Source organism: Lipotes vexillifer, unplaced genomic scaffold (genome assembly GCF_000442215.2).
Source record: "Lipotes vexillifer unplaced genomic scaffold, Lipotes_vexillifer_v1.1 scaffold47, whole genome shotgun sequence".
Classification (NCBI taxonomy): Eukaryota; Metazoa; Chordata; class Mammalia; order Artiodactyla; family Lipotidae; genus Lipotes; species Lipotes vexillifer.
Window position 1 is genome coordinate 3,114,476 of NW_006791298.1, and position 10,173 is coordinate 3,124,648.

A 10,173-nucleotide genomic window follows, 5' to 3' on the forward strand; every position below is an offset into this window, starting at 1 on the left:
GAGTTGTATAAGCTGTTTGTATATTTTGGAAATTAAGCCCTTGTCAGTCGCATCATTTGCAAATATTTTCTCCTATTCTGTGAGTTGTCTTCATTTTGTTTGTGGTTTCCTTTGCTGTGCAAAAGCTTGTAAATTTGATTAGGTCCCATTTGTTTATTTTTGTTTTTATTTCTATTGCTTTGGGAGACTGACCTAAGAAAACATTGGTACAATTTATGTCAGAGAATGTTTTGCCTGTGTTCTCTTCTAGGAGTTTTATGGAGTCATGTCTTATGTTTAAGTCTTTAAGCCATTTTGAGTTTATTTTTGTGTATGGTGAGAGGGTGTGTTAACTTCATTGATTTACATGCAGCTGTTCAACTTTCCCAACACCACTTGCTGAAGAGACTGTCTTTTTCCTATTGTGTATTCTTGCCTCCCTTGCCAAAGATTCATTGACCATAGGTGTGTGGGTTTATTTTTGTGCTCTCCATTCTGTTCCATTGGTCCATATGTCTGTTTCTGTACCAGTACCACACTGTTTTGATTACTGTAGCTTTGTATACTGTCTGAGGTCTGGGATGGCTATGTCTCCTGCTTTGTTTTTTTTCTTCAGCATTGCTTTGGCAATTCTGGGTCTTTTATGGTTCCATATGAATTTTAGGATTATTTGTTCTAGTTCTGTGGAAAAGGTCATGGGAATTTGATAGGGATCACATTAAATCTATAGATTGCTTTGGGTAGTATAGCCATTTTAACAATATTAATTCTTGCAATCCGAGAGCATGGGATATCTTCCACTTCTTTGAATCATCTTCAGTTTCCTTCATTAATGCTTTATACTTATCACATATAAATCTTTCACCTCCTTGGTGAGGTTTATTCCTAATATTTTATTTTTGGGGTTGTGATTTTAAAAGGTATTGTTTTTTACATTCCCTTTCTGATATTTCATTGTTGGTGTAAAGAAATGCAACCAGTTTCTGTATGTTAAACTTGTATCCTGCTATCTTGCTGAATTTGTTTATCAGTTCTAGTGGTTTTTGTGTGGAGTCTTTAGGGTGTTCTATCTATAGTGTCATATCATCTGCGTATAATGACAGGTTTACCTCTTCCCTTCCAACTTGGATACCTTTTGTTTCTTTTTCTTGTCTGATTGCTGTGGCTAGGACTCCCAATACTATGTTGAGAGAAGTGGTGAGAGTGGGCATCCTTGTCTTGTTCCAGATTTTAGCAGAAAGGCTTTTAATTTTTCACCATTGAGTATTATATTGGCTGTGGGTTTGTCATATATAGCTTTTACTATTTTGAGATATGGTCCCTCTATACCCACTTTGGTAAGAGTTTTTATCATGAATGGATGTTGGATTTTGTCAAGTGCTTTTTTTGCATCTGTTGAGATGATGATGTAGTTTTTGAGTTTTCTTTTGTTTATGTGGTGTATCATAAACAAAATTGATTGATTTGCGTATGTTGAGCCATCATTGTGAACTTGGGATGAATCCTACTTGGTCATGGTGTATGATCTTTTTTATGCATTGTTGGATTTGGTTTGCTAATATTTTGTTGACAATTTTTGCATCTATATTCATCAAAGATATTGGCCTGCAATTTTCTTTTTTGGTGGTGTCTTTGTCTGGTTTTGGTATCAGGGTGATGGTGGCTTCATTGAATGACCTTGGGAGTGTTCCCTCCTCTTCAACATTTTGAAAGAATTTGAGAAGGTTTGGTATAAGTTCTTCTTTGTATGTTTGGTAGAATTTGCCTGTGAAGCCATCTGGTCCTGGACTTCTGTTGGTAGGGAGTTTTTAAATTACAGATTCTATTTCAGTTCTAGTGATCCATCTGTTCAAATTATCTATTTCTTCTTGATTTAATTTTGGTGGGCTGTATGTTTCTAGAAACTTGTCCATTTCTTCTAGGTTGTCAAATTTGTTGGCATATGATTGTTCATACTATTCCCGTGTGGTATTTTTGTTTTTCTGTGGCATCAGTTCTTATGTCTCCTTTTTCATTTCTTATTTTGTTTATTTGTGTTCTCTCTTCTTGGTGAGCCTCGCCAGAGGTTTGTCAGTCTTGTTTATCCTTTCAAAGAATCAGCTTTTGGTTTTATTGACTTTTTCTATTGTTTTTTTTTAAGCTCTGTTTTATTTATTTCCTGTCTGATCTTTCTTCCTTCCTTCCTTTGCTGACTTTAGGTTTTGTTTGTTCTTTTTCTAATTCTTTTAAGTGGTAGTTTAGGTTGTTTATTTGAGATTTTTCTTTTTTTTTTAGAGGAAGGCCTGTATCGCTATGAACTTTACTCTTAATAACTACTTTTTCTGCATCCCATAGATTTTGTATGGTTGTGTTTTCCATTATATTTTAAATCTTCTGGTGCAAATATCCCCCAAACCAGTGAATTTGGTCCTTACTAGGTGTATCAAATGACTTGGAGGCCTTTAGTCTTAAGAAAGTGGGAAACAACAATACCAGATAATACTATACTCATGTCGGTTTCATCAAGGCTAATAACTTTATGAGTAGAAAAACTGAGTTTTTTTGCCAACTTTAGAAGCAGTTTTCTGAAATAAAAAATCTGACATATTCTTGCAACAGCGTCTTGGATTTGTATGCAATAAGATATCTATTTGAGGAAACCCATTTTGGGAAATATAAAAATTGAAAAGATTAAAATTTATATTTTATTATAAACTATGATTTTAGTTTTTTCTCTCTATTCTTTTGAATATTGGCTGAGATCATGAATCTACTAAGTATAAAAGTTTAACATGCTTTCTGCTACTATGGCATTTAGTTTAAATCAATGAGTATGTATTACTAAGGTGTTATCAGCCGTATAGAATTATCTGGGAGGATAGTAATGCAGTGTTCATCTCTTCAACTTTTGATTTTATGGTGGAATATTCTTTGTAAAATTGTAATGATTGATTTCAGATAATCTAGATTTAAAAAAACTGGTTGTGTGAACCAGTGATGTCTCTTTCTAAATCTTTTATGCCTTTCATCTATAACCTTCTGCCACTTATGCACATACATGTGCTTTGACATTCCATTTTGAAATAGGATAAAGCAGTACTTTAGCTTATTTGGAAATGGAAAGTCAAAGAGAACTTTAGAGTTCCTTTTTTTCCCAGCTTACAAATAATATAGGTATTATAAACTCATGTCAAAGCTTAAAGTAAACCCTGGCAGAAGATCAGTATTTTGGTGTAAACTTTTAAACATCTACAATTACATTGTGTTTTCACTGTTATTGGACTTAATAATGAGCTCCAACTAATTCTAAAACTAAAGATTAAAGTTAGGTTAGTATTGTACCTATTTCTTAGATATGGGAATGTTTAGTTAATACATGTTTTGGGAAAAATAATTTTATTCTGAGAAAGTTCTTTTAGACAACAGTAATTTAAAAAATATTTTAAAAATATTTTGTTATTGAAGATAGCAACAAGCATTTGAGCTGCCACTTGTGGGAAGGAGTTACACATCTATTTTTCCAGAGCTGGACAGAAAATACCATTTTTTTCACATGGACTTTTGACTTTAAATCACAACTTCATTTAGGTCCTACTTGTATTCCCAGATTTTAAAGGGAGGAGGCTGACTGCCCTTTTTGTGATTATCTTGATAGATGAATTAAGGAATTGTCCACTTATACACTAGGCAGAGTACTTATCTTTTATTCCTGGGCAACATGGTAATTAGGGCTTTTGTCTACTTCCAAAATAAATGTGTGGAAATTTATAAAACCATGTTATCTCCACTGTTACAAATTTCCACAAAGGCTTTCTAGGTGAATGGAAGATGGCAATTGCTGTAGCTGTAACTTTTGGTAACTCTGAGAGTCACCTCTAGTTGATGATCTTGTTTCTGTTTCTTTGCCAAAGTTTATGTTATCTAGGTACAATGCACTGGCATAATCTGGAAGATGGGAACATTTATCTTAGTCCATTAACTTCTAATATGTTATTAACCATAAATCTTGACCACAAGTAGCAACTTTACACTTAAGGTGTAGACTTACTATTTAGATTATAAAACTTCTTAGGAACCAAGAAGCTTATATCTTTAAAAATAAAAAATCACCTCATATTATTCTTGTGTACAATGAATGTTCAATGTAATGGACTCACAAATGTCTGCATTTTATTGCCTTGATCTGGTTTCTATTTCCTTGAGGATATTTCTTTAGTTAAATTGTTTTTTATATATTATTCCTTATTACATTAAATTGTAGAATATCTAGATTATCAATTTTTAATGGTGATTGACAATGCATAGATCTTGTGAAATCTCACCTAAGGTAGTTGGAAATATCCAATATAAAGTTTTATAATAGAAGTTTGTAGTATAATTCAGGACAGTTACACCTTTTAAATGTTGTCTGTGGTGCTTAGGAAACTTACTATTGGATCATTTTAGATAGTGTTAAGATATTAAAGCCTTAATATGAAGAGATTAGTCTATTTGCAAATTACCAAGTTACTCCTATTCAACTGTACAAAATATCTACAATTGTTTAAAACCATTATATTTTAGTGTGATATGACCTGCAAATATACAAAGCCTTTCTCACGTTCTAATTCTTTGCCTCTCATAGTTATAAGGGCATAGCTTTTAAAATAGGAATGTCTTATGAATAACTGGTTATAGGACTATTTTTAAATGTTCTGGTTAGAGCTTCCCTGGTGGTGTAGTGGTTGAGAGTCCGCCTGCCGTTGCAGGGGACACGAGTTCTTGCCCCGGTCCGGGAATGCCGCGGAGCGGCTGGGCCCGTGAGGCATGGTCGCTGAGCCTGCGCGTCCGGAGCCTGTACTCCGCAACGGGAAAAATGTTCTGGTTAAAAATGAAAAGTAATTTGACCACTGCATGTCTATAATAGAGTTCTCTCAAAGTTTGTTGACATTCTTGATTTTTAGCAGGGCTGTAACTGCAAGTAGGATACATTTTGTGCATGTATTTGACATTTGGGACATGATTCATGTTCTTGAAACTAGTAGCTGGCAGTGATGAACATTTTCGATATCATGACTTGTTGTCAGCGATATTCTCAAACTAATGATTTACTCATTTCATTAAGATATTTGTTGAGCCAGAAAAAGTAATAATTTATGCTTTTTTTTATTCCTATGTCCTCAAAACAATTAAGTGAATGGTTGTTATTAGATCTTTTTTTTTTCTCCAGGCACTCTTATGAAGTAACTCAGATATTGTCAGTTAATTAAACTATGTAAGTTGAGAACCAACTATCAGAATAGGAAAAATCTATTTAATTCTGGCATTTTAATATATTTGATAATCTTTAGCTGGTAACATATATGTATATTGTCATTTTTGAAAGTCAGGCATACATTGATAGCACTAGATTTTCAACATCAAAGGTAATGTATTGATATGTGTGTACTTTTGTATAATATTGTAGTATATAATGATTTCTTTTAAATGCACTTAAATACCAATTCCAAATGTTACTGTAACAAATAATACTTGTTTTATTGGGCAGCTCTTCAGCATGCAGGAAGAAATCCATCCCAAAAGACCATTAATAAGTATTGGACTCCTCAAACTGCCAAACTGAATTTTGATGATTTTTGTTTAATTTTAAGAAAGGAAAAACCTACTTCAAAAGCAGAATTGCTAAAATCATTTAAGCAATTAGATATAAATGATGATGGCTCTATTTTACACACTGATCTTTATAAACTTCTAACAAAGGTAAGGTCTGTGAAACAGTTTTGTAATATGCATGTTTTGCAGAACAATTTGGAATCTAGCTTTGGCTACAAAGTCCACATCAGAAATAACTATTTCACTGGCAGGTGAAATGAATCACATATATGTTGTTTGTAAAGTACTTAAGGATCCTTCTGGATGAAAGGTGCTTTATAAATAAAAGATAAAGTATAAAATTGAGACTGTGTTGTAATCCTCTTGTGCTCCTTTGCAATTCTTTCCTGCCAGAACTCTTTGTAAATCAGTAATAGGTTCATATGTGATAAGTAAAAGAGAACTAAAGTATAAATGAGATTCAGAAGCCATTCTGTTTCTTGGTACAACATGAGAAAGTATTGTTACTCTGAATTTAATAGTAGTTATTACTGAATCTATGATATATATTGTTGAAATTTAGTAAACTGAAATTCAGCACACTTTTATACAATTTAATTGTGAAAATTGTGAAATTTTATTTCATATAATAGGTTCATTTTTGCTTGACATAATACTCATTCTGAGATTTTTAATGAAACCATATATTCAAATTTACTTGTAGAAAAGATTAAAATTAATTTCCACTCTCCCCATGCATAACAACGTGATAGGCATGTTGCTTTAAAATAAATCTTTTTTTTCCAGAGAGGTGAGAAGATGACTCGAGAAGAGGTAAATGCCATAATAAATTTGGCTGATGTAAATGCTGATGGCAAATTTGACTACATCAAGGTACATAAGCTCATACTGATGTAAATTTGCTTACTGTATAGGAGAAGTATTTTTAAAGGCACACATCTTTTAAATATTGACAATGATATATTTATATATTATGTACTAATTGTACTTGAAATTTAATCTTTCCGGTCCCACAATTGTAATCTGAATGACTACCTGAAAAATAATGTAACCAAGTTAAAATACATGCATGTGCTCACACACACACACACGCACACACACACGCACACACACACTCTTCTTTGAAATATGCCTCTTCTGGAGTGGAAGAATCATAAAAATTATTTAGAACAAACGCAAGTCTGCGCATGTCTTGTAAAAAACAAATAAGAAATCACCTTTCTTTGTGTAACATTTTATTTTCACTCAGAGTATGGCCTCCTTATTGAATCATGGCTGCATTTCACTAGGTCACTTGAGGGTGGTCAATCTGATACAAGAAAATAAAATGAGTAACCTAGTTCAATAGGAAATATATTCCATCTATCAGTCTATCCCTTGCCTACTAATGTGCATTTTCTTTCTCCTCCCAAATGTATGATTGAATGTTTTACCCACTGGAGTACTTGTTTCCTGTAGTTTTGTAAATTATATATGACAACCAATGAACAATGTCTCAAAACTACGCTAGAAAAATTGGAGGTTGACAGTAAACTGAGGCGTCAACAGTTTGGAAGCCACATGGAAGGGTCCCCTGAAAGGGACCCATCACCAGTACCAAAAGCATCACCCAGAATCATAAGAAAAACTGATCAGGAATCATTCTCAAATAAAGGTATTGACTTTTCTTGTTAAAGAATTAAGGATCATATTCAGATAAATTTTTCTTTCCATCTTAGCTTATCAGTGATAAAACAAACTTTTGTTAGCTACTGTTTCTAGACTCACTTAGCTATAAAAATCTATTGAAGTAAAATTTTATTATGGAACTTGACTTGGCTTTGCTCAACTAAAATTTCAGCCTAAAAGATGACAGATTGAAATAAAGAATCTTATTAGTAGATCAGAAATTAGGAGCCATTAAAGTCTGATAAATATAAAACTTTTGAGTTTATTTCTATAGGAAGAAGAAAGAGAATGAAATTAATACATAGTCCTTTCATACTACACTGTGTTTAGAAACAGACTTCTTATTGACAGCTTTTCATAATGTGAAACTGAATAACTATTACTTGTTACAGGAGACACCAGGAGTTCTTTACTGACAACAACTAGAGAGTTCAGAACATCTGTTTATTTCACAATTACCATGGGCGCTAATAGTAACCAAAACTCAAAGTTAACTGAGCCAAACTCAATAAAGGTATAGTATTTTAAATGAATAGGTATGACTTTTTCTGAAAACAAATTTGACATTAAGTTTATTAATAACTTTTTGGTGTTTACAGAGAACAAGTAAAGTTTATGAAGTAATTCTTTGAGTTTTTTTGTGGATTGTAGCATTTCTACCTATAAGCCAGTTTTAATAAATTTAAAGTGAAAATGATGGATAAGAATATTATTAAATGGTCTTCAGTTTAAAAATGATGACTCTTCAATTTTTGAACTTGATGAATAGATTATGCAATTATGTACTTTGCTAAGCAATTTTTTGGTTTTGTTTAACAAATACTTTTCATAGGTGTTTCTTATAAATAAATCATTCATTCAATATCAGTTCCTTTGAGAGAAAGACAACAAAGTCACTTTGCTAAGTCAGTATTTTTAGAGTGTTAATATTGATCTTCTTCCTTTGTTTTCCCTTTCTAGACTCAACCTTTACTAGTTTTCTTTCAACAGAAAATAATAGCTACAGAAATATAAAACATTAACTGGAAACTGCTAGGATACATTAAAAATGTGTCCCTAGGGACCTCTGTAAAAGGGGGAAAAATGGTTATGACCACATACTATAACTGCTGTTAGAAAACTGAACTGATTTTTCTCAAGAGCTACATTTTTGTTTCAAATAACAACTCTGTATTTGATATTGAACTCTGAAGTCCCTTATATCTTTAAATTGCTAGACAGTGACATTTGTTCTATATTAAAATTTTAAAACATTATCTCCAAGGAATTTTGTTCAGACTATTTAGGAATCTATACACCCTAAGCAATTTGGTGTGCATGTCCAACATGTTCACACACAATATTTAGTGTTCTAACAATATTATTTTCCACCAGTGGAAACTTTCTGTATTTTGCAACTAGATTAAATGCTAACTAATAAAATCAACTTAAATAATTGTTGCTTACCTGATTCAAAAGTGTAAATAAATATAATTTTATAAAATATAAATGAATATTAATAGGGGTTATATTAAAGCCATAATAAAACTTTTTCTCTGTTTCATGCTCTTATTAATTGGGTACATACCAATACAGTTCCTTTAATTTAGTTCAGCTCAACAAATATTCATTAAAAAGGTAACATATGCGAGCTATTTTGCTTAGTGTAATGGGCCCTGAATTAAAAAAATAAAAATTTTCATTTCATTATTGACAGTATACCAAGTTAGTATAGCATTTCATTTATTCAGCAAATATTTATTTATTTATTTAGGCTGCACCAAGCAGTGTGGCTTGTGGGATCTTAGTTCCCCGACCAGGGATTGAACTCGGGCCCTCAGCAGTGAAAACGTGAAGTCCTAACCACTGGACCACCAGAGAATTCCCACACCAACAAATATTTATTGAATGACTACTTTGTGCAAAGCACTGTTCTAAGGTGCTGATTAAAACCTTTGAATAGACAGACCTGTGTTTAACTTTTAGCTTTATCACTTAATAACTGTGTGACCTTTGTTAAGTTAGTCAGCAGCCCCTCTAAGTTTTAGTTTCCTTATCTATAAATTGGGAAAAATTATATTTAGTGTGTTTTTGAAAGATTTAAATCATCTAACATATATAAATAATTTAGCACAATGCCAGGGACATAGTTTTACTTTAATAAATAATATTGTTATTAATATTATTATGGAACTAAGAAATTACTGTAGGTCTTTATGTGGGAATAACATGATGAAAGTATAGTTTAAGAAAAGTTATTATACTGTTGTATATTGTATATGGAGACTTCAAATTAGGGAGACTATAGAGAGGCTGATAGAGTTATCCAGATATAAAGTAAGTACAGCTAGGCCAAGGGTAGTACCTGAACATAGTAAGGAAGGGACAACTCTAATAGCCAACACCAAAATTAATCTGTAGGCCATAGTGATTGTATAACAAAAGACTAAAGTTTTGCATCTAAGACATCAAGAACAAGGAAAGGTACTCATGATAATTAGGAATTAGGTAAAAGATAGTAGGAGAATTTAATGATTAAAAGAAGATGGTGTACTGTCAACTTGTAAATTCTGTGACTTTCATATAAAATTTAATGTCTTTTAGAAATACTTCATAGCTTTCGTATTACTTACCTGACTTTTTATGTCCTTTTTCTGATCTTGATATTGCCCACTGTTTGTACTCGCGGATATTTCTTTCTTTTTTTTTTTTTTTTTTTTGCGGTACGCGGGCCTCTCACTGTTGTGGCCTCTCCTGTTGCGGAGCACAGGCTCCCAACGCGCAGGCTCAGCGGCCATGGCCCACGGGCCCAGCCGCTCCGCGGCATGTGGGATCCTTCCGGACGGGGGCATGAACCCGCGTCCCCTGCACTAGCAGGCGGACTCTCAACCACTTGCGCCACCAGGGAAGCCCGCGGATATTTCTTAGATGAGCTGAAATGATTTTTTTAAAAAAATCTGTGATCCTTTTGCTATT

General features: G+C 32.9%; 1 protein-coding gene across 1 annotated transcript in view; it reads left to right on the top strand.

Moving 5' to 3' along the window:
* The window catches only part of EFCAB7 (EF-hand calcium binding domain 7), a 53,637-nt gene that overhangs the window by 4,564 nt on the left and 38,900 nt on the right, over positions 1-10,173 (top strand). Inside the window, exons 3-6 of the mRNA XM_007464296.1 lie at positions 5,486-5,697; positions 6,337-6,423; positions 7,009-7,204; positions 7,611-7,732. Of these exons, the coding sequence (XP_007464358.1) occupies positions 5,486-5,697; positions 6,337-6,423; positions 7,009-7,204; positions 7,611-7,732 (617 nt within the window). The remainder of the gene's footprint in view (positions 1-5,485; positions 5,698-6,336; positions 6,424-7,008; positions 7,205-7,610; positions 7,733-10,173) is intronic.